The sequence below is a fragment of the Suillus fuscotomentosus genome, assembly GCF_016647785.1.
Source record: "Suillus fuscotomentosus strain FC203 chromosome Unknown F5891scaffold_62, whole genome shotgun sequence".
Taxonomy (NCBI): domain Eukaryota; kingdom Fungi; phylum Basidiomycota; class Agaricomycetes; order Boletales; family Suillaceae; genus Suillus; species Suillus fuscotomentosus.
The window spans coordinates 196182-221375 of record NW_024539574.1 but is presented as its reverse complement, the minus strand read 5'-3'; the positions used below and the strand labels follow the sequence as shown (position 1 = coordinate 221375).

General features: G+C 47.3%; 4 protein-coding genes across 4 annotated transcripts; all 4 read left to right on the top strand.

Annotated features, from left to right (window-relative positions):
* Positions 1-4496: 4496 nt before the first annotated feature.
* F5891DRAFT_1193821 (kinase-like domain-containing protein) lies at positions 4497-6629 on the top strand (the record flags this gene model as incomplete). Its single annotated transcript, XM_041367827.1, has 4 exons — positions 4497-4626; positions 4694-5983; positions 6035-6192; positions 6243-6629. 4 exons carry the CDS (start codon positions 4497-4499, stop codon positions 6627-6629), a joined length of 1965 nt encoding a protein of 654 aa, XP_041221385.1.
* A 1541-nt stretch (positions 6630-8170) lies between these two features.
* F5891DRAFT_1193820 (uncharacterized protein) lies at positions 8171-8671 on the top strand (the record flags this gene model as incomplete). Its single annotated transcript, XM_041367826.1, has 4 exons — positions 8171-8222; positions 8326-8357; positions 8426-8512; positions 8564-8671. 4 exons carry the CDS (start codon positions 8171-8173, stop codon positions 8669-8671), a joined length of 279 nt encoding a protein of 92 aa, XP_041221384.1.
* A 9958-nt stretch (positions 8672-18629) lies between these two features.
* F5891DRAFT_903895 (uncharacterized protein) lies at positions 18630-18932 on the top strand (the record flags this gene model as incomplete). The annotated part of the gene is made up of 1 exon (XM_041373515.1): positions 18630-18932. A coding segment is annotated over one exon (303 nt), but the record flags the coding sequence as incomplete, so codon positions are not given.
* Positions 18933-19057: 125 nt separating this feature from the next.
* F5891DRAFT_959674 (uncharacterized protein) lies at positions 19058-19336 on the top strand (the record flags this gene model as incomplete). Its single annotated transcript, XM_041375667.1, has 1 exon — positions 19058-19336. A coding segment is annotated over one exon (279 nt), but the record flags the coding sequence as incomplete, so codon positions are not given.
* Between the last annotated feature and the right edge of the window lie 5858 nt (positions 19337-25194).

The window sequence follows — 25194 nt, the reverse complement described above, 5'->3', positions numbered from 1 at the left end:
GAACTCAGGTACTTCTCCTATATTGGCATCTTCGGTGTCTTCGGTTTGACTGAAAATCGGCCATGCTGGAGTGCTGGCGTCATTTTCATTCTCTATGTCTGCTGCTGTGAATGAAGTGGGTGAGCATGGTGATGGCGGCGACTGTTCGGTTACTACTGAGATGACTGGTCGTTGATCTGCTTGCACCACGTGTGCTCCGGCTTGTGCGAGGCCTTCTGAATGGTCTTCTAGCTGGTCTTTTGTTACTTGAGGATCAATCTTGAATACATAATGTTCCATCGTTGCAATTGGTCTTTTGAGATTTTTCTGTGAAGTGGAATTAGTATTGGTATCTGGTGGTATAGAAATGACAAGAATTGAGTCTAAATGAGAATGGTCAATGTTACTATGTACAGGTTTCTGCGCTGTTGAAGCTGCATTATTTACAGTTAGTTTCGACTTTTTGGGATCGGAGCTGCTGTTGTTCCATGGATGTTGCATATGACGACAGGTGTGGGGTGATGCAGGATGATGATGGTGTCTTGGGTGTAATCGTGGATTGCTCCCAGCTGTTCGAGCAGTGGCTTACCGATCAACATCGACCAAACTCCGCCACTATCGAATATTTCGAAGGAAGTGCAGATTTTGACTTTGTTCCACTGGAACATTCCTTGCCATACTCCTTGAGACGGCACAATTGATCTGTTGGCCATGCGAAGGCTTCTATTTGATCTAATCAGCTTCTTAAGGTTGTGGCTCGCTTTCCTGAAAGTTTTAAGATCCGTAACATTTACCATGGCTCCATCATCTACGTCCGCCTGGAAACATGACATTTTCCCTCCTGGTCCGTACAAGATGACTTGCGTCGTGAATGGCATGCTTTCTGTAGCGTCCTCAACATCCTTCAAGATTGCATGTAAGTCGATCACATTTAACTTAGTCACACTTGGGTAGGAGTCAGTGGTGTCTATTGACTCTGGAATAGACATGTCACTCAGCGTAATGTTAGTGTTCATAACAGAATCTATGTTTGGTGTTGTATCCACATCGTCAAGTACGGTGAAGGGGAGCGTTGATGTATCAGAGTCCAACATAGAATCGAGTAAGTCATCAGATGAAAAAACATTATCGGAAGAATCAGGAAGAGAAATAATAGAAGGTGAGTCAGGTAAAGGCAAAGTACTGGCCGGTGAAGTGATTTCTAACATGGGAACGACCAAGTCGTCATTTTCCAATTCATCATTGGCATTTTCTGTCACCAGTTCTGCTGGTGGGGACGCTTCTGGTGTATTGATGAGGGACGAACCAAGGCTGGAGGGCCAGGCTGACGATGGTACTGTGGATGGTAGGCTGGATGATTGTTCAGAGAGATTGGGGGACACAGGGACTTTGCAAGACATCTGCTGGTCGTCAGACTCAGGTGAAATGTTTGATGCTTGGTTCTCGATGTGGACCGCAGGGAAGTCCCCTACTGTTGCAGTCCGTACCCATTTCCCGATGGGTCGAACTGATCATAGGCGGGCCAAGGTCCTTGTACGAAATAGGATGGGTAGAACTGGTGCTGCATCTGATTTTGCATAGGTGTTACAAACTGAACGCTTGACGGGGTCTGTGGAGGTGCATGTTACGCACTCAAATAGATCTGTTATGCGGAGCCCTAAGAGGGGTGTCGTCCGCTAACGTTCGTGACATAACCGGAAGGGTCCGGTGTAGCGACTGAGACTGGCGACGACGAGTCGACAGATATCAGAGACGCGCGTGTCATGTGACTTCTAAGACGGATGTCTTCGAGGTCACTGACATTCTCAAAGTAAGGACAGTCTTGTCCGAACGATGAGTAGTCGATCGAGGTAGACTTAGGCGCGAGGAGCACCTAAGAAAAGATACTAGAGACTGAAGCTGAGGGGGCTTCAGAGGGAAGTATGTTCCAGGGAAGATTGAGTAGATTCAAGTTAGGGAATCTAGTACAGGGTGACCGACTACTTATACTAAGTGGAAAGGGTTAAGGGCAAGGCTACCATACTGTAGGTAAGGGCAAAGGGGAAACAGAAAGGGTATAGGTACGCTGGCAGCAGAGCCTGATTAGTGGTGTGAGGTCAAATGCGGAATGAGACCGAGAAACGTTGGAACGAGCCAACGGTAAGTGATACAATGCGCAGCACGCATGAGTCAAAGGAAAGATAAGACAAGATAAGGAAAGCCACATTGGTGGCATGAGTCAGAACGAGTCATAGCCTGAGGGCACGTGCGCACATTGGTGCGATAAGAGGGAGATGAGGGATGGGAACGGTCCCGAGGATCCGGTTGACGGATAGTCGGCAGAGAAGTACGAGGGCGAGGATGAAGGGGAAAAATGATAGGGGGGCCATGTAGCCGATGTTACTTGTAACAGTGCGAGTGAGCGTGTTACTAGACAGGACACCATTTCCCTCCAGCATCCTTCCTGCTGAGGAACTGCCATATTCTGGCACTCATGTGCTTGATGGCTTGGCGACGTTGCCAGCCCATAGTTGAAACATTCTCTCGAGCCAAGAGGTGACGTTCCCGGTTTTAACAAGTATGGCTTCGTGGTGTTGGGGGTGGCTTCTTGTCTGTGCTGCACATGCCAATCTTGTACTTGCTGACTATACGCCTGCCTTCCTGCCTCTGAATCTGGGTGATGCATCAGCACTGCAAACTGTGCTGCAGCTCGCATATGATCGACCCCCGAGGCTCCTCTTCCTCATGACAGTGTTTGGGGGAATCCTCCTCTATATCCGTAGAATAGGTTGGTTCTGGGCAATGGCGTTGTCATGGTGAATGGATTCTGTGGTGTCTGAGGGATTTGTGCAGGTGTTATAGGTGGGGGTGGTTGTGTGGGTTGCGAGTTTTGCGGTGCTACCTGGGCTTGGTTTGCTGTGTTAGCCATATAACGAGGTCAATATGCGGGTGGTAAAGCGAACGTGGACTGTGTGGATTGGGGCGTTGGCCCTGTTTGTTTACGGCCCGTCGTCGACTGCAATCTGTCGACATCCTCTCTGAGTTTCCGTTCATTTACCATCCGTTGTTTAGCTCATATGAGCTGAGACGCTGACATTTTGGTGATGTCTGCCTCGAACTCTGCCCATGTAGTGTACTGATCTGCGAGGAAATCTCGCAAGACTTCTGGTGTGTTTTCCAACACTACGTCCAAAAAATGACATTGCACGTCTCCAAACCCCAACACCATCTGCGTGACCTGCTTGGCCCACTTCACATGACCCCAGTCTCTCCCTCTGTCCTTCTCGATCATCACTCCAATGTCTTTTTCCTTAAGGACTATTGACTTGAGGTGTTCTTTCTTCTGCACTGCCGTAAGTTTTGCATGTACTGGTGGGGGCCAACGTGTCTTGAAGGCTGCTAGAAATGTTGCCCAGGTCGACTTGTCCGACGCTGATAAGTTTACAAATCATTCTTTGGCAGGACTAGCTGCAGCGCATTGAAGTTCGAAATGGTCGATCTTGGCCTTGTCTAAGTATGATGCTGGTAAGGATAGTTGATATTTTCTAAGCCAGTCCATGGGTTCTTCATCTTTTTCGTAATCTCCATGGAAGCTTGGTTGCGGAGTTATCATCGAAGTGCTAGTTGCTATAGCTGGTGGAGAGGTTGGGACTAAGATGACTTGTGGTTGCTGCAAAAGAGATGGGACCGCTCTGCTTAGAGCTGCTCTTTGTTGAATGAATCATAGATTTTGCGAGTCACAGTGTGCAAGCTTCTTAGGTGTTGAAATGGCAAGGTCACAGAAGAATTTGGGTGGAGTGAAAGGTGGGGAAAATTTTCGTCTGAAGCCATGCACCTAAGCGCTGGTGGGCTTTTCGTATGTTGGATGTTTCAAATGTGACAGAGGTCATCTAAAGTAATGGCCGTGGTGAATGGTCGCTCTAGTCACCAGGTGGAGAGGCGCAGCATCGACACTTGGTCTGAACAAGATGTGAAAACCTGAAAGCTACTCTACAAGCGGTGCTACTCTTAAGTGCCTTCTAAAGGCTCTGAACCGGCCAAACCCACTGACTCCCCAAACCAGAAGTGCTCCTGAGGCACATGCACCCTACTACACCAGATTCCAAAATTTGCAAGACAACCTGTGCACCATCAAAGGCCATATCAGGAGATCACCTGCTGCTCTGGGAATTTGGTAACTTTGATTTATTACCTCCTCTGATTTGGTTGATGTACAACTACCTCAGCTCCATCATGTCTACAATTATGATACACATGGGCCCACTCATCTATATTTTATACCACTCTCAGCCCACCCGTCTAATACAACATCCTCAGCCCACCCATCTAATACAATATTTTATAATACCCTCAGCCCACCCATCTAATTTAATATGTGTCTGGGCCCACCTGTGAAGTTGATAACAAGTACCTACCCATCTATCTCATACACATCTACCTTAATATGCCCATCTGCATAATATCCAACTACCTCGGCCCACCCGTCTACCTAATATTCATGTACATCGGCCCACTCATCTACTCTATATATTCCCTGCATGGGCCCACCCGCCTCCATCGGGAATAATTTGCCTCCCAGCCCATCTGTCATAGTCGAGGATATTTTTATCCTGGGCCCATGGTCCGCTGGCCCATATCATACAGGATATTATGCACGTCCGTTCCCTCGTATTATATGGAGATAGGTCACTGTAATATGTGGAATCAGAAAACAAGCTGATTACACTATCTGCAGCTCGCACATGGAGTGCAAGCAATTCTACGGTTGCAGTGTCCAGTAGCGATATCAAGTGCAAGCCTGATCTTGTGCTATCTGATGAGATCAAGCCCAAGTGGGGCAATATTCGCATATGCGCTGAGCTGACATATAGCCAGTATAAGCCTGCACAGCGGATTGTGAAGGCTGCTGATACTCAGGCATACTTACTTCTCAGCAACCAGCCCTGGAGACGTTTCGCACTCATACTGTCATTCACACACCAATATCACGAACTCAGGGTCTTGTTGTATGACCATGCTGGTGGTGTTGTGACCCCTCATATCAAAATCCATCAGAATCCGAACGCGTTCACTGAAATCATTGCTGCTGTTGTATTTGGCAGCCCAGAATGTATCGGGTATGATTCTACGGTCACCTTCTGGAAAAGTGTTGCACTTCCCCAACCCCCAGGTACAGTCATACCTGATTATCGCCCATTCAAGAACTTTCCTGCTCGAACTACTCGGAGTGTTACCACTCCTGCCGAACATGACAGTGAGTCTCTTGCTGCATTGCACGAGGATCCCCAGGAACTGCCCGCCAATTATGTGGCCGACTCAATACTCCCCTCCCAAGATGACCTCGAGCCAATACCCCCCGCTGACTATGCTCCCAAGTTAACATCCAATGACGATCTTGAGTCTCTTGGAGACCCGATAGAAGAGCTTCCTGTTTGCCCTCCTTCCCCTGCTCTCCCTCCTCCTTTGCATATTCCGCTTCAACCCCTTGCGATCACCAGTGCTCTCTTGTTGGCCCTTGCATCTCGGTCTCCTCCCCAGGGGCCTGATGCCACCTTAAGTTCTACCCCTCATCCTTCCCATTTCCCCCACACTCCTCAATTGCCTGCAGAACCCTGTAGCCAGATCTGTGTCAAGGACAAGATCCACACTATGCTGAGGATCCTTTTCATCACCAAGGGCCTCGTTGGTCGCGGAACTGTCTGTTACCTGGTTAGTCTTGACGGAGAAGAATATATTATTAAAGACCACTGGGTTCAGGGTGGTGAGGATAAAATCTTAAATGAGATCAACATGCTAGAAGCGATGAGCGGCATTCCTGGTGTTCCACAGCTAGTAGATTACTGGCTGGTCAAAAAGTCAGACAACATTGTTGACAACACACGGGATTATCGCCACACAGAAAATCCGAGTATTCGAGGTACCCATCGTACACACATTCACCTCGTCATGAAGCCCTGTGCTCACCCCCTTCATGCATTTCAAATGCTGAAGGAACTTGTGAGGGTGATTAGGGACATCACTATCGGTGAGCTTTAGTTAATTGTACATGAGTCTTGTGTTGATTTTTGTATTTTAGTCCAACGCATGGCAGTAGAGTGTGGCATTTTGCATCGTGACTGTAATCTTTACAATGTGATGATTATGGGGGAGCCCAATGATAGCAGGGGGCTATTAATTGATTGGGAATTTGCTGTATTCATTGCTTCGAATGATGAATATACTATTGGCGGTACAGTAAGTATATCTCCCTTGAACGCATAAAATTTTGTTAACTGGTTTATTAGGGCACAATCCCTTTCATGTCACGTGCACTTCTTGCCCAAATGGCGGAATTGCAGGGCAAGGCAACACTGCAAGAAGCGCAGAAATCCTCTTCCAAAACTTTGGCACTGCCGCCATCTCGTGTCTCTCAGAGCTTTGGGGATGACCTCAAGTCCCTTTTTTACGTCTTCACCTATATTTGTATCAAGTACAGTGGTCCTAACGGCAAGGAGTGCAAAGAGTCTATACACAACTCGTTGCTGGATAGCTGGTCGACTCTCAACCTGGATGACTGCAAATTGAGGAAGGTCTACTTTTTTGCAGTTTCATCAGAGGAGGCCTGTCTCGAAAGACAGATCCACCCATACTTCGCAAAACTTATCCCCCTTGTGAAAGACACATCGGGGTGAACAATATTTAAAAGAGGTTTATATGTTGTACAAAATGTGAAGACAATATTTAATATTTAAACTAACATAAAGATGGGTGCACAACTTCAAATTTTGGTGGTGTTTTGTGTGTAATTCAAAATATCAAATATTCACAACCATATTCCCACAGACAATATGTCAACAAACATAAGAAATATAATCAGATTTTTCATGTCTGCTTCAACTTAAAGTTCAATTTCCATGTAAAACTTTGGAGAAAACTTGAAGTTTTACAGATGACATGACATTAAAACTTGATTTAAATGTCAAGCTTTGGCAAAACTTCAAGTTTTCTCCAAAGTTTTATGTAAGAATCAAACTTTAAATTGAAGCAGACATGGAAAATCTGATTATATTTCTTATATTTGTTGACATATTGTCTGTGGGAATATGGTTGTGAATATTTGATATTTTGAATTACACACAAAACACCACCAAAATTTGAAGTCGTGCACCCATCTTTATGTTAGTTTAAATATCAAATATTGTTTTCACATTTTGTACAACATATAAACCTCTTTTAAATATTGTTCACCCTGATGTGAGAGTGGTGGGCGATCTTGAGGGACAACATGGAGACAAGGATCACTTTTGACAGCGTTATTAATTTATTAGAATGTCATCTTGCCACCCTTCAAGATGACGAGGAGCACGTATCCATCAATGAGAATCTTAGGAAATCTGCTAAAGAGTTCACTCGCTGTATGGAAAAGCAGGTTGCAGAAACGGACTTGTCTACTACTAGTATTTCTTCGCCACAATTGGCCAAGCGGAAGAGGTGGGAGGCAGCTGACTCGGCGAGTGACTCAGATGGCTCAGTGTCTGGGGCAATGGTGGAAGATGACGACTTAATTTACTATGACCTGCCAGATTGACCTATGTTAGTAGCCGAGCGATTGTACTTTCCTTTTCAAGTGTTCCCTTAGCAGTTTTGTATCAATACCCATGTTTCTTTACCCATGTTTCCTTACACATGTCATGTATTCATTAATCATGTATCTCTCTTCATCCCATACAAGCCAGTACACTGTCACTCACCTATCTTTTTATTACTCTTCAAGTTCGCCTTGAATTGATCCGAGTTTTGATGAAATCAAAAACATGCAGCAGAAAGAAGCAATTTCTCTTGGAGTTCAACCTAGGAAGGCATCATGAGCGGGGGTATCAAATACTGGTTCGGAGGCTGACGTGCCAGGAGGTAGAAAATACGGTGAGTTTCAGCTGGGAGATGGCTACTACTCGTTCTTCAAGGGCTTGATACTAAATACTAGCTCTGACTCGAGTCAATCTCACAGATCACTCACTTAGTAGGCATGCAGCAGTTGGGGACGTATCTCTCCTCACGTACTCACATAGAAAATGCACGATTTTTCAAGACAAATCGTTTCATACTGTGTCATTTGCTTAGGGAAAACCCACGATTCCTTTCGACCTCGAGGTGTCGTTATATAAAATATCTGGTGAGTCTGGATTTACTCATCAGTCATTCCTCTCTCTGCTCAAATTTTCTGTAGCTCATCATGCCTCCTCGCATTCTTGCCAGCCCCAAGAAGAAATGGGCCAAGCGCAAAGGTTTGGAGGTGTCTAAGCCTTGAGCAGCAGAACCTGTCGAGACATCCGGCACGCCACTTGTGTCACTCTGTCTGGATAAAACAAGCACTGATGAACCTGGTAGACGTTCTGGCCACGCCAATGCAGGAACAGGAGGTAGGAATGCTCAATTGGAGAAGATCAGCGCATTGTTAGAAGCTCTGTCTCGGGTACACTGACCTAAGGGCTCTACATCCCTTGATTCTACTGTTCCTGTCCACCCTTGGGCTCCAGAACCACCTCGTGGCAAGGGCCGAGGCTGTCATCCAAAGGTCTGATGTATAGTTGTATTTTATCTATTCATGTTGACCGTTCGCATCTAGGTTGCACCCCCACCATATACTTCATCGGCTACTACAAATGTTCCTAACACCTCACATGCAGACGTCAGTACCGTGGAACCCTTACAGCCTCTTAATCCCTTGTTCTGAGCCCCTTCAGTGACAAATTCTGTATTATACGGGCCACCCGACCTCCATAATATCCCATATGAGACGGGCCAGCGGATCATGGGCCCATGTTGTGTATATTCTCGATGATGATGGATGGGCCGGGACACATATTATTTCCGATGGAGATGGGTGGGCCCATGTATGCCAATGATATATATATCCTTGATGTTGACGGATGGGCCGGGGGAATATGATCATTCATGGAGATGGGTGGGCCCATCTGGGTAATATGTAGAGTAGGATATTATAGACAGCTGGGCTGAAGAGAGATGTAAGGCAAATATTGTTATATAGACGGGCGGGCCGACGGGGGTGTATTACATATATGGGTGGGCCGAGGTAGGGGAATATTACATAGATGGGTGGGCTGACGTGGGGTGTATTACATATACAAGTGGGCCAACGTGAAAAGTATTACATATACGGGTGGGCCGACGAAAGGGATATCAAATAGACGGGTGGGCTGAGGGTGCGATAAAATATTTATTACATAGACAGGTGGGCCGAGGTGGGGTATAATTATATACATGGGTGGGCCAACATAGGATGTATTACATAGATGGGTGGGCCAAGGTGGGGGATAATGCATAGATGGGTGGGCTGACGTGGGGGAATTGTACATAGATGGGTACATATATGGGTGAGCCTAGATATGTTCCATCAAGACATACAGCTGATGTAGCCACCAGTGAATCAAACACGTAGGATACATGTACACTATGAGTGCATATACCTACCGTCGACCACCAAATCTAAACCCCTAAGCACAAAAACATGAATCAACCATGTGTGGCATTGACCAATAATCGAGGACTGAAGTGGAAAAACCCCACACCTGAACCCTGGTGTGCAACATATCCTATTTATAAGCATGGACACCAGAAGCAAAACACTCACAAAAATATATATGTCAAATTTTCAGTGCCAAACCCCAAACCGAGATGTACCAACCCCCAAATCCCGAAACCCGAGACTGCCGGGTCTCAGGGTTTGGGGTTTGGGGGTCCCGGAACTCGGAACTCAGGAAATTTGGGGAGATCAATAAAATTTGATTTACAATCGAGTTTATTGACAAACACATTGACTTACCCATGTTTGAAATATATTTTGTTTACACATACCGAGTTCCAAGTTCCGGACCCCCGAACCCCAAAACCCAAGACCCGGCAGTCTTGGGGTTCGGGGGTCCAGAACTCGGAACTCGGTATGTGTAAACAAAATATATTTCAAACATGGGTAAGTCAATGTGTTTGTCAATAAACTCGATTGTAAATCAAATTTTATTGATCTCCCCAAATTTCCCGAGTTCCGAGTTCCGGGACCCCCGAACCCCGAAACCCGAGACCCGGCAGTCTTGGGTTTCAGGATTCGGGGGTTGGTACATCTCGGTTTGGGGTTTGGGGGTTAGTAAAATGTTTACAGATATATGTAGGTTGATTTAAACATTGTCTGAAAGATGTCGTTCATCTCAAATGTCAAATCCTGAGTTCTGAATTTCGGGACTTGGCACCCGGCACCCGGGACTCGGGGTTCGGCACTGAGAATTTGACATTCAGGTGTTTGGGTTTCAGGTGATATCTACCTCAATCTATAGTTTTGAGTTCTGGATATCGGGAGTGATCATTGAACCATTCAATTGTGGCATAGGTAACATGCATTGAAAAAGATTGATGTACATCTATCACTGAGCAATTATGTAGCCATTTCAACCTCCTCACCAGGAAGATCAACCTTTCCCTCGACATCCATCTCCTCATCAGAGAAAGCATATTCTGGCAGGAGGTTACCTGGTTCATTAGGGACCACAATATCGCCGGAGGATTCTGGCGAGAGGTTGCCTGGTTCATCTGGGAGCACAATTTCGCCGGAGGATTGTGGACCCTCAGGCTGAACTTGGGTGGGCTCAACCATGGGACCTACCATAGCAGATCCATGCTCAGGTGTCACGGGTGTGGGTTCCATCACTGAAAAGTCCAAATCAATGAGGTTGGAAAGTGCGGAGGGGAGGGGTGACATGGATGGGGGGGACCTCCTTGATCAAGCAACATTAATCCATCGGCCGGTGTGTCCGGAAGTGAAAATGAAGGGTGCCGGTCGATTACTGTGCGCCGGAGGCTCTCATGGAGGCATTGCAGGGTATCAATCTTAGTGTCCTGCTCCTGCACCTGAGCCTCAAGAATCGCGATGCGAGCTGCACCATCCCGAATCGCGATTGCCATGGAATGGAGATCCGGCATGGGAACATTGAGTGCTGCACGAGGCACTGCAATGCTGGAAGACCTGACTGCTAAGTAAAAAATTAGGTCAGCCGGTCATCAAAAGTATGGGTGACTTACCAGCTGGCACAGGTGCAGGGACAGGTGCAGCTGCAGATGCAGATGCAGGTGCAGATGCAGGGACAGGTGTAGCTGCAGCTGCAGGTGCAGGTGCAGGTGCAGGGACAGGTATAGCTGCAGCTGCAGATGCAGGTGCAGGTGCAGGGACAGGTGTAGCTTCAGCTGCAGATGCAGGTGCAGGTGCAGGTGTCTTCTTGGTAGTGATGGTCTTGCTGCGACTACGTGACTGCACCTGGGGTGTAGTTGCAGCAGGGATGGCCGGAGGTTGGGACGGGCCACGAGATTGACTACGAGTTCTGGCCCTTGACCGGGAGGGAGACGGAGCATTGGATGGAGCAGGGGCAGGTGTCTTGGAACGCATCCGGCCAGTGGTAGACTTCCCTCAGATCTGTTTGGGTGGGGATCCCAGAGATGCAGGGTTGCATTTGATCTTCTTGGTGGAGCAGCGGATGCAAGACAAGCAGGGGAGACTGGTCCTCTTGTCCAAACGAGTCGCACAGGGCCAATTCTCCTTGACACAATAATGGCAGGGGTTGTTCTGTGGTATCCGTTAGTAGATGGAGGAAGGGGAATAAATTGGAGTACTCACTGGGCCGGGAATGGTGATATCAAATGTAATATTGGCTGGTGGGTCACCATTCGAAGCATTGGAAGTATCTTCAGAGGGCTCCTCGACTTCCGGCCGACTGCTGGAGGTTGCCTGACGGATTGTTAATACACATATGAGTTTCTGGAGAGCTTCTAAGACTTACCCGAGCCTCCGGACGACCGATGGGAGATTTCTAATGTAATGGGAATGAGTGACAATTATACATGGGAGGTCTGGATATGTCCGAACGACTCACCGTGACCTCTGGACGACTGCCAGCAGTCAGCTGTGGACACATGAGCATATATTTAAGGTCCAAACAGATAAATCAGACTTACCGAAGCAGGCCCAAATGATTGCTTCTTGGGGGAACCGGGTGACCGAGGTGACTGGGGATGTAATGAGTTCAACATACCAAAAGAGTGGTGACCTGCTTTGTCAGAGCAAGGTGGACGTCCACTGAGCCGGCCGGGATGTGCCAGGCGCTGGCAATGATGCCCATAAGTTGAGCAGTGGATGCCTTGAGGTCGGCCAAGGAAGATTCAACTTGAGTAGACATTTGGATTGAGTTGAGAGATGTGAGAATGTTGAAAGCAGGGTGAAATCTGTTATCACTAGAATGAAGTTTCAAAGAAACAATACAATTGAAGGATGATGTTGAAAATTGTTCATTGTTTGTGTTTGTTTGGTCATGGTTCAACTTTCAGCAATCGCCGGCCATCTGTTGAACTTCGACGTTATCAGTTATCAATCAGTTCATCAGTTCATCAGCTCATCAGATATCATGAGTTCTCAACCTGGGGTCAGATTTCATGACCCTCCGGTCACTGAATTCACTTCAATGGATGTGGATGAGTCCTCCCAGTCCCAGATGTCCCTTGGTATGTTTTGTTTTTTCTGATTTCAGTCAATTGATCTGACATGGTTTAGATCCATTAGATGATATATACCTTGGGCCGGATGATGAGTTAGACTCTGATTCTGGGTCGTCCGGTGGTTTGGATGTGTTGAATGTGATTCCCGGTAAGTTTTCCAATTCAAATGGACATATTCCGCATGTGTAAATTCATGACATACTTCCAGATCCATCATCTCTGGCTCTGGCAGATGGACTGGCCCTGTATGATGACCCAGACTTGTATCTTGGTCCAGAGGATACCTTGATTTTGTCTGATGCTCCGGATGTACCCAATTTTCCTATGGCTGGTGAGGTCATTCTTTCTATTTCATGTTCACCTTTCATGGCATTTCCCCAGTGAATGAATTGACTCCGGAGCCTGATCCGGCCACTTTGGTTGTACCAGAGGCACCCATACCTTGTAGGTATAGTCATATCATTTCATGTTCTTTACTCATGCTATCTCCCAAGCTATTTCAGAAACTGCCGAACGTCAATCGCCCGAGCCGGAACTCAACAATGAAGCACTGCGTGCCATGGTTCAGGAGTTCATGCCAATCGGATCTTATGATCAAGCTGAAGGTAAGTATGCAACATTTGATTATTTATCTCTGCTAATATCCTGCAAGTTCAATCAATTGTAGATCGCCTGGGTGATTACCAACAGCGTCATGAAGATCTTCCTGCCCCTACAGTAGCACAAATTCTTGAGGCTGACAGACCATTCAGGATGGCATGGGCTGAAACATCTGACAAGCTGCAGAAAGCAGATGCTGACCTCCGGAGGATGCAAAGGGTAAGGGAGTCAACCTCCGAAATGCTGAAGGTATTAGATACCATCATTGAGGCCTTTGAGGACTCAAGTAACATGTAAATATTGATCAATGTCTGATAGTAGACACATTGCAGTATACTTTACCTGCTAAGTACTTAATACTTGGTACTTGTATACTGTACCTACTTAGTAGGTAGTCCTTGGTACTTGTATACTCTACCTACCCAGTACTCGCTGCCCGGTTTTCGGTGCTTGGTACTCGGTGCTTGGTACTCGGTACTCGGAGTTCAGTGCTCGGTATTTGGAGTTCGGTGCTTGGTGCTTGGTGCTCGGTGTTCGGTACTCGGTGCCTGGCGTTCGTGGTTTGGTACTCGGGGTTTGGTACTTGGGCCTTGGTACTCTTTGGGATTTTGGATTTACAATTAGGTCGTTAGTACTTTGACATATGCATAATAGCACATATGACATTACACATGAGGGCAGGAACATAAATGTAAATTAAGTGCGTCCCCGTGCTCTGGTTACTCTAGGTGTACTGTCTACTGGCATTTGCAACTTACTCCAGGTCGTCCTTGTGGATGGTTCAACAGTGACTCGAGTGCCCCACCTCCATTTCTGTGCTGGCGGCGTGATACTCTCTTCCATTTCAACATCATCTCTAACCTCGCCCGTCGCATCTTCAGTTAACCCAGCAAGGAGGTCTCCCATTCATGATGTCAGTAATGCACCTTTTTTGGCCGGCTTGGCCAGGTGAGGCTTTGGAATTGCACATGGGACTGCCGGCCCTTTGGGTGTAGGACCTCCCATCCTGTGTTTCTTCAGCGGAGGTCTCCCGTCAGCCAGGTCATCATCCACATCATGCTCCGTATGATGAGTAGCACTCTCCTTATCACTCTCGGCTTCTGTCGATGAGTCCCGAGGCCTTCGGATGGTAACCCTCGGCTGCCTTCTCACTATACAAGTCTGAGGAGAGGGCGAGTTGCCAGATATGACAGATGGTATCATGTCCCCATCTTTGTTCTTCCATGCTTTGAACAGAAATGTGGGACCTTCGCCTGTTTCCTGCCGAGCGCGCCAGAAATGGAGCAAGGTAGTGGTATCCCAAATTTGCAGCTTCAAAGGTTCCTTCAAGTCAACATCTGCCGGAAGATATGTCCGGGCCACGAAGTCATCCTAACTTTGTACAATGGCACTCCATGGCACAACCGCCTTGTCCTTCCTGGAGCATATCCCTTTGTCCATGCATTGAACAATTTGTCAGGTGATGCGACGACAAACTCACAATAGTGCAATGTAAGAAAGGCCCTCACTATGGCCTTCTTCTCCTCAAGTTTAGTGTCAGTGATCTCCGGAAGGAGTGGCATACCCTCCCCGTCCATTTCGAGTTTGAAGGCTGGTTTTCGAATTCGTTTTCGACCTCCCTTGACCTGACATCCTCCATCCCGTGCCCCGGCACCTATCATCGTGATGCTCAACATGTTCAATCTGGTATACATGATTCAAACACTCACCGAACTGTTCCTGCGCGTACTCCTGCCACACTGGCTCAATGTCCTCCCAGTCCTTCGTCTTCATGAAGCTGTCCCCATCTCCTAAGGCCTCGTTATCATCATGCCTGCATGAATATTTTGAGCCGAAAGATCTCCGTCGATGGATAAATGTACTCACATCCCGAACAGCACCTCGCCCTTTTCATTCTTCCAAGCCGACATCACAAACACTCTCATCCCACATTGCCTCCACATCTCATTCGAAAAGTGCTCCATATATGCCAGACCCTTCTTACGAGCCACTTGTGCTTGTATCTCTGGAGGCAGACAGTTGTTGGACCACTCTTCGGCTGTTTCTTTCGCCTTCTCCAACTCGTTGTCGTCCAATTCAGCCATGACTCTCTTCACCGCTGCCTGATAATGTTTGAACATACCAGGATCTCCTGGCTTTACCCCGGACTCATCCTCAATCCTCTTCAGCACCTCTTCGCGTTTTTGCTGGTAGACCACCATCCTGGGAGTCCATTTCCTCCCATACTTGATCATGTCCTTCCTTTCCTTCTTTTTCTTGTTGTTGAACAACCAAGTCTTGTACACCTAAGAGTTGATGAAAGAATGTGACGTTAAAAATTTAGTTTTTCAACGCAACAAAGAAGCCTCACCTGCTTCCTCTTTTTCCATTGTTTTTGGTCCAACTTAGGAGCAAACAACCTGGCCGCCCTTGCTATGGCAGTGAAAATCACTCGCTTCTCACTCCTTTTGGCAGCAGTCCACTCAGGAAGGTAGTTCTTCAACTCCAAAATCTCCTTGTCGGTGAGCTTCTGAGACTGTGGTTGACGCATCCTGTGTCTTCCAGAAGTCGTGTTGGTGGAATGACCTGTTCTTGCCATAGTGAATCAGAATGCAGAAATGGCTAAGGATTTGCAAGATGGAAGTATTAATGAGTTGTGCGAAGTTGAACTTTGAGCAAAGCCTAATGATGGGTTAATCAGCCCATATTGGATGTGAAGCCATTAATGGAAATGAATTTGTAATGCGCCAACAGGACTGCACCGCATCATATTGCAATAACAATTCATTACACCTGAGCTGATGCCTTGCTTGCAACATTAATAAACAAGATGAAGATAGGTAGATGCACCCCAGTGCAAAAATCTCACAGGGTGGAAGCAAGGGGCAGCAAAAGTAGGAAAACTTGGGTCAAGGTCCCACTTGCAAGCACGAGGCGACATGCCTACAGGTCCATGCCTAACTCTCCCTCAGAATCACCAACAATTCAGCCTGTTGAGGCACCACCTCCTTGGAAAAACTTTCCTGACAATACTTATGAGCAGGATCAAGGCTCATTTGAGCCTTTGCAACTCCAAAAAACCATGGCAAGTTCATGTACAATGTTGGAGTGTCATTCAAACTATGGCTAAGCATTCAAAAATACAGAGTCAAAATGACTACCTCAGGCAATGGCTGCCAAGGCAGCAATCATATCTACATCACCTCCTCGATCAAGAAGCTCCACCAGAAGACAGGAGATGCATCATCTGCCAACAGGATGGGGTGTACAAATGTCAAGATTGTCTTGGCGAGCCACTCTATTGCACGGGCTGTTGCAGGAGTCAACATCGTAGCAATCCTTTCCACTGGATCAGTCAATGGAATGGGCAATTCTTCGAGCAGAGTTGTCTAGCTCATGTGGGACTCATTATATACCTTGGCCATGATGGCACACAATGTCCGGCGGTCACTGATCGGTGGAATTTGTTTGAAGAAGATGAACCTGAAGACCTGCTCGAGCCTGAAGATCTGCCATTTGTGTCCGGACCCGAGTTCCAGCCAAAGGAAAACACCATGGTCATCGTCGACAAGTCCAGAGTTCATCACCTGGAGGTTCGATGCTGTGAATGTCAGAATGCCATGAGTCCAGACATTCAAATGTTTCGACACAGATTTTTCCCTGCATCTTTTAACAGGCCAAAGACTGTGTTCACCTTCAGAGTGCTCAATGATTTTCTACTGGACAGCCTTGAATGTGGTACCTCGGCGATGAACTATTACAGCAAGCTCCGGCGAATGACCTCCAGCATGTTTCCACACCTTGTTCCAGTAATGCCTTACCCTCCTCATCTACTAGTCATCATATTGACAAAGCATATTGCAAGGACCGATACAGAGAGCTCATGAGGGTCGCTCGACAGTGGAGGCAGTTGAAGACAATGAAATGGCATGGCTTCGGCCATCGTTCTGATAACCCGAGCATAGGAGAACTCGCATTATTTGCCCAGCATGTCCTCAGCCTGGGATTAATGTGCTGTTGTCAGAGGATGAATCTCTTGATGAGTGAGTCCTATTCTCAACCGCTGTGGTCTCCATAATAATACTAGCGATCCAAGCTGGAAATACACCCAGTCATTTGTGATGGACGGAAATTTCAAAGCCGAACATCTGCATCCCATTAAGCCATTCAATGAAGTTTGGCTGTCCAATGGGCTTGGATTCATGGTAGGAAAGGACAGGTATAAAATGCATCTGGCAGAAGCTGCTGACACAGTGGAAAAATCAAGCTGCAACAATCACCGGGCAGTAAATCAAGCTAATGCTGCTCGGCACAAGCTGGAGTCCACCGGTATCGGGGGAGTTGCCTGTGCCAGACACGGTTGCTTTGTCCCTCACTCCATGGTGGATTTTCAGAAAGGCGAAAGGCAAGCCACATCCACCATTCCCCATTCATGAGTTAACCATGGGTCACTTGCAGACAAATGAACATGGACTACGCCCTTTGCGAGGCTTCCCTGCACAACATGGAAGGCATCACCAGGGCTGTCACCTTCTATGATATTAATTGTCAATACAACAAACACTTTTGGGTTCGAGTGGATCGAAGTTGATTTCTAGAAATGGCACCACAACTAACCATCATTCCCAGAATAGGGTTGTGGCACATTCATGGCCATCAGGACAGCTGCTATGTCCGATATGCTTCTAACTTTATTGAAGGCATTGGTCAGATCGATGGAGAGATAATGGAGACGCTATGGGCACGGCTCAATCTGATCTCCCCTGCTGCTCGGGGAATGTCATCTCCCCACCGAAAGGAATGCCTTGATTATCAGATGAATGACTCCAATTTCTGCAAGATGATTCGCATGAAAAGGACTCTATGCCGGAAATACAAACTGGCTAGGAATGGTATCTTAGAAAGTGGAAAGGCATTCGACAGACTCGATGAAGCAGCACCCTCACATTTGAAGACAGAATGGTTAGCCAGGGAGAGGATAGCTCAGTCAAGCAGATTGAATGATCCTTCAGCCATGGATGGATATGAGATCAATATCAAAAAGGGTACATTGAGCTCCATTGTCTCCATTGAGGTCTGAATTAATATTGCACTCAGCACCTAGCAAAAAGGAGATTGAGCTTAGATTGTTAGAGGAGGGTAACACCCGCAATGCAGCACCCTCTCGCAGATCTGTGGCAACATGGATATCAACAGGGTTAGCAATTGAAGAGGCTCAGATTGCATTGCTCATCGAGGTCTGAAGGATCAGAAGAAGATCCACCGAGACACAGAGATTAGACATCGCCTGTCAACGGGATCAGCTCCAAGGCCAGATAGATGGATTTGCTTGGTCTGCTCTAACACATCTCGGGGAAGGATTTGGTGCAGATGATGAACCTAAGGACTTGGATGTAGACATTCTAGATGATCTCGATGATGACCCGGCAGATTTCACAGAGACATCTCATACATGGACAAACTCTCCCGAGCTCACTGTAATCCCATTGCCATCGAACCTGGGGGTTGATAGATGCAGACGATGCATGGCAGAGGATCTGATTCCCCTGGAGATGTCGCTTCATGAAGGGCAGGCCAATGATGCCCTTCACAATCTCCGCATTTACCTTTGCAACAAGGCCATCCTGTTCCGAACAACCATTAGGCAGGCCAAATCCCAGGCCCTGAAAACTCGAGCTTGGTCCCAGGTGACATCGGTGCAGCAGGCAGTCTCCCTCCATGCCAGCATATATACAAAGACAAGGAAGCAAATGATGAAACTTGAGCCGGGGCAAGACCAGCTTCAGAAATACAAACCCCTGCTTCACGAGCAACTCAAAATCAGCACAGCAGTGGGCGACCCAAATGCCCGAGGTCAATGAAATGAATCTTTGGCTTGGTTTTGGTCTGTTGAAGTCGACCTCGGGGGTCCTGATCAATCGTGGAATGAGGAATGTGAGTTTCTGCTTGCATGTCATATCCAGCGGTTACCTGACTGGACCCATGGCAAGTTTACCGAGTCCATTGGCTGAGGGCAAAGGAACTACGGGATCGATGGAGGGAAGAAATGCTATTGGTCAAATTGGAGATGGATTGGACATGTAAGTTCTTTTTGTGGAAAACAACCCAATGGGGCAACCACATGCAGGAATCATTGGAGAAACGACTTCCGGGTCACGGATGCTATGCCGGAAGGCAATCCCAAATGTATTCATTGCTCGCACAGGATGCACAGGCAGCTTTTCAAGACCTACAAAACGTGTTGATAGAGGCTGGAGATGAATGAACATTGTTTTCTCATGAAGTCCCTTTTTCCACATACACAATTGAGGCCCGGGAATTGTCCAGGTCAGCCCATGTCGGAGTTTGAATTTTGTATCCATCCATCAGTGATTCTTATCTTCACATCTTCACCATCTTTCACTTGTATTGCCAGCATCATAGTCCTGTATTAGCCATGTCTGCAACTCCTGCATCCACTTCTGGCACTCTGAATGCTGGAAGCCATTACCGACCCCTGAAGCTGAGCCTTGCAACTATTTCCTGCACATTGGCAATGGCTGGATCATGCGTCCGTGCATGCATCTCTCAATATCGGACGGAAGCTACCAACAATGGTGTATCTTCTGACCGGTGTAGAGACTAATATCTCTGTGGCCTTGCAGAGGCTATATATGCGACCTGTCTCAGAGTACAGTTTGATGCACAACTTGTGCCAATACCTTTCCAATCATTCCCTATGCGAAGCGAAACTCTCCCGTGCCAAGCGCGCGCTACCTTCCCACACATCGGCCACCCCAAGCGCAGCATTCTTGCGCGCGCATTAGGCGCGCTTTCCCGTGCTCGAAGCGCCCTACGTCGCACGTCCATCCATTGTCCAAACTAACCTCACTGGTATGTGTTCCTATCATTTTCTCCATATCAGACCATATTCTATTTAATGATTGCTCAATTCTCATGTCATGGACCCTTATTACATACCTTACCTACTCGCTTCGGCTCCGCTTCAGGGGCGCATTTTTAGACATATATAAGCGCCTGTAGTTCATATTTAACATCATCGAATCATATAGAAGCTCCCTGCACCTCACTATCAGTGTAAAGCTCATCCGTCACATGCCATAGTCAGTATCTATTGGCAATAAGAACATCCTTAACGTCTATTATGAACCTCTGCTTGTAAACCCACCTTGCGCTTTTCCCGCGCTTCGCGCCGCTCAAGCACTACCTTCCCGCGCATCGGCCGCCCTAAGCACTTTGTTCTCGCGCTCGCGCCTCACGCGCTTTCCCGCGCTCTATGTCGGCCGACGAACGGCACCCTTTGCACCAACCCCTAGATCTCTGCTGTACTTGCTTCCCCTTTAGGGTCGAACGCACTTGTCACCACAAGCATAGCAGCTTAGGCAAGCAGACCCAACACATAGTTCAGAATACCACCATCTGGATAGTTGTTTCTACACCGGATCAAGTATTTTAAAGCTGGGCTGCAATGGGAGATGAATGTATGTTACCACTGCCCTGATGACTTTGTTGGTCAATGCTAAGAATTTGAGCAGACTTTTGTCACACCACTCCTGCAGTACTCCGCTTCACAGAATATTGTGTCGGTGGTTCCGGTCCCTGTCGCTTATATCCTTAAGTTGTATCCCATGCTAACCTGGAACACAGTTCCGGACAACGTCTTTTCATTCCACCTCCTTTCATTTCATGATGAGCCAATTGCAGGACATCCGTCCCGGATTGTGTTCACATATACATGTCCATGGTGGATGGGAAACACCACAATCCCTGATCAACCATGGCAGTGGGATGAAATAATGGCTTCCTGCGTCTCTCACTACCAGTATTGGGCTGTAAGATCTTAGCTGAATTACCTTGATTGATGACTTATCTGTTTCAGCTTAATGTTGAGGATGATGCTTTGGTTCTTCCAGAGAAGTTGAAAAACACTTCAACTCCACCACTTATGGAACTGAGGTTCATTAAAGAACGCATGGAAGCATTGATGGAGGAGCAAGATCAGGGCATCAAAGCCAAGATGGGAGAGGTGAAGATGTACACTGACATGTTAGAGAAATTGAGGAAAGGCAAAGGAGTGTAGTCCCATTCAGTCTCATTGTATACAAGATGTAACATATTCTATGCATTCAAAAATCTCACATCCGAGTCCCGGACACCCAGGTCCTGAGTCCCGAATTTCAGAGGTCGGGGTTTGGCGACCCGGAGCTCAGCAACTGTGTTGGGTGTCAGGGTATCCAGAGCATTGGAGATAGCATGTGTCAGTATTTTGAGTTTCATGGTTCATGTTTTGTGGTTATGGAATCGGGCGTCAGGGACTCGGTATTGAGAACAGTGTCGAGTCCCAGGTCACGAGCTCCAAGTCCTGAGTGCCAAACCCCGGGTCCCGAGTCCCAAATTTCAGAGGTCGGGGTTCGGCAACCCAGAGCTTGGCAACTGTGTTGGGTGTCAGGATATCCAGACCATTGGAGATAGCATGTGTCAGTATTTTGCGTTTCATGGCTTATGTTTCGTGATTATGGAATCGGGTGTCAGGGACTCGGTATTGAGAACAGTGTTGAGTCCCAGGTCACGAGCTCCGAGCTCCGAGTGCCGAACCCTGGGTCCCAAGTCCCGAATTTCGGAGGTCGGGGTCGGCGACCCGGAGCTCGGCAACTGTATTCGGAGCATTGGAGATAGCATTTGTCAGTATTTTCCATTTCATGGTTCATGTTTTGTGGTTATGGAATCGGGCGTCAGGGACTTGGTATTGAGAACAGTGTTGAGTCCCAGGTCATGAGCTCCGAGTCCCAAGTGCCGAACCCTGGGTCCCGAGTCCCGAATTTCAGAGGTCGGGGTTTGGTGACCCGGAGCTCGGCAACTGTTGGGTCTGGGGTTCGGGACTTGGGACTCGGAGCTCATGACCCGGGACTCAACACTGTTCTCAATACCGAGTCCCTGACACCCGATTCCATAACCACAAAACATGAACCATGAAATGGAAAATACTGACAAATGCTATCTCCAATGCTCCGAATACAGTTGCCGAGCTCTGGGTCGCCGAACCCCGACCTCCGAAATTTGGGACTCAGGACCTGGGGTTCAGCACTCGGGACTCAGAGCTCATGACCTGGGACTCAACACTGTTCTCAATACCGAGTCCCTGATGCCCGATTCCATAACCACAAAACATGAACCATGAAATGCAAAATACTGACAAATGCTATCTCCAATGCTCTGGATACCCTGACACCCAACACAGTTGCCGAGCTCCGGGTCGCCAAACCCTGACCTCTGAAATTCGGGACTCAGGACCTGGGCATCCGGGACTTGGTATTCAGAACAGTGTCGAGTCCGGAGTCCACAATGTCGGGGCTCAGGGTTTTGTCAAATGTGTATGGCAATAACAAATGTTAATTTGAGCGTATTTATACATCTTCCCCCAGTGTCAAATATCATGTGCTGAGGTCCGGGTGTTGGGACTCAGTAACCCGGCACCTGGGTCTCCCATATGTCAAGTCACGAGTTCCAATTATTGAATACTGAGGCTTGCATCCAAATTATTCAGTCCCACATATCACTTTGCAAATGCTCAAAATTGAGTATTGAGGTCCGGATAACTATTGGTACATGGTATTCATTTGTTGGAATGTATATAGGTCACAATGCTTGCTCTTTGTTTGATCTTTCACACGCTGTATGGACCATCCACACTAGCCCATCCACATGATGGAACACCAGCGTAAATGTTAACAGCATCCCTCATATACCATGCCCAAGCAATCCGATTCCCTTCCACATAATAAACTCCATGTCTCACAATCCTTCCGGAAAATGCAATCATACAGCCAGAATTGTACTTGAACTCCAGCTGAAGGCTTGGCATTGTCATCCGAGCATTAGAATAGTTCCCCACGGTGGTGAGAATATCGAAGCATTCAGCAATGGACATGTGGTCTCAATGATGGGGGGTTTCCCGATTGGAAATGATGGAGAGGGTGTTAAACACGGATGCCCAGTACTGCAGGGCCTCTGGCATCTGTGGCAGATCCTTGCTTACTGCTATATTTCCAAGGTTTGACAAGGTTCTCAATCCTGCCCAGTACTGCTCAGGATGCATGACTCTGAGTGCCGCGGACGCGATGGCTGCTGGCCTTGCAATGGCTTTGAGAATATTCTCACAGGAAGGTCCCTTCAATGATGCAGATACCTCCGGATCTGACACATTCTTTGAGATTGGTGAGTATGACTGCCGGAATCACCATCCCATCAGATCCTACCTCGTGTCCCTGTTGAAACCATGCCAGAGATAGATTGATGCATTCGGGAGTTGGTCCAACATCTTCCAAGCCCTGGTTGAACAATGTTTGATTAGTTCGCCAATTGCCATCAGCCCTTACACTTTTTTCGAGACTTGGAGTGAGCAAATCGGTGGCCTCCCTGATTTCCTCCTGTAGGTTCCATTAATATTCAATATCCATTGAGTAACAATATATATTACACACCTGGGTGGTGTCGGTCAGGGTGTCTGGGAGGTACCATGCAATGATGGCACCGGATGCATCGAGAATTGTGGCAGGTTTGTCGACCAACCTTTTGCCTTTATGGCCAGGAGGACACCTCTCAAGCAACCTCGCCTCTCTATGTTCATTATGCCCGGTGTCCTTCGGGGAGATCAATTTGCTATATCTTGCAATATCCATCTGCATCTGAACTGTCATGCAGGAATTTGAATGATAAATTTTTTTTTCTGAATCTGCACGAAGACCCACTGGGATTTTTATATGCCTTTATGAGTACATCAGCCAAGCGATCACATGCCATCACCAGATCAGTGTCTAGGTTGGGGGAAGGTATGACTGGGCCTCCTCCAGTCTTCTCTGCCTTGAATTTCTGTTTGGTATATTCCCCTGCTTCATAAGTCACAGTCAGGGCCCAAGTGCACCAGATGTTTATGCTATCAGGAGGGGAAGGGGAAGAACCGTTCATGCTGGATGTTAATCTTGGGAAATCAGACGCTGAATGCTGGATGTCCGGACTTTGGTGTTATAGGGGGTGGAGATAGAGAGGATCAGATAAGGGAGCCTGGGATAATTTTGGCTGTCAAAGCTGTATTATTATCCATTGCTCAATGAAATACTACCTGATTGGAAGTGTGCTGGTCATCAGATATTCATTTGTCAACTCCCGGGTCCTGGAACTCGGAAGTCGGTACGGTTGACCCATATTTGGGTGGTCGGAATTTGGCGTCTCGTAGGGCAACACAAGCTTCACACAGCCATGTCAGGAGATCACCTGCTGCTCCGGGAACTCGGTAACTTTGATTTATTACCTCCTCTGAGTACAGTTGACTCACATTTTGGTGGTCGGAACTTGGCTTCTCATAGGGCAACACAAGCTTCATACCCCGGATTCCACATTCTGCAAGACAACCTAAGCACCATCAAAGGCCATGTCAAAAGAGCACCTGCTGCTCTCTTCAGAAACATCTCAACTTTGGTTGGCCATTTAACACGGAAAGTATTAACCAAATTATGTGTTGAGTTCCGGGTCCCGGAACTCGGTACAGTTGACTCAAATTCTGGTGGTCGGAACTTGGCTTCTCATAGGGCAACACAAGCCTCGCACCCCGGATTCCACATTCTGCAAGACAACCTGTGCACCATCAAAAAGTATTAACTAAATTATGTGTTGAGTTCTGGGTCCCGGAACTCGGAACTCAGTACAGTTGACTCAAATTCTGGTGGTCGGAACTTGGCGTCTCATAGGGCAACACAAGCTTCACACCGCCATGTCAGGAGATCACCTGATGCTCCGGGAACTTGGTAACTTTGATTTATTACCTCCTCTGATTTGGTTGATGTACAACTACCTCAGCTCCATCATGTCTACAATTATGATACACATGGGCCCACTCATCTATATTTTATACCACCCTCGGCCCACCCGTCTAATACAACATCCCATACAACACCCTCGGCCCACCGGTCTAATTAATATGCATCTGGGCCCACCCGTATAATACATTATTTTATAATACCCTCGGCCCACCTGTCTAATACAATATTTTATGATACCCTTGGCCCATCCATCTAATTTAATAATTTAATATGTGTCTGGGCCCACCCGTGAATGTGATAACAAGTA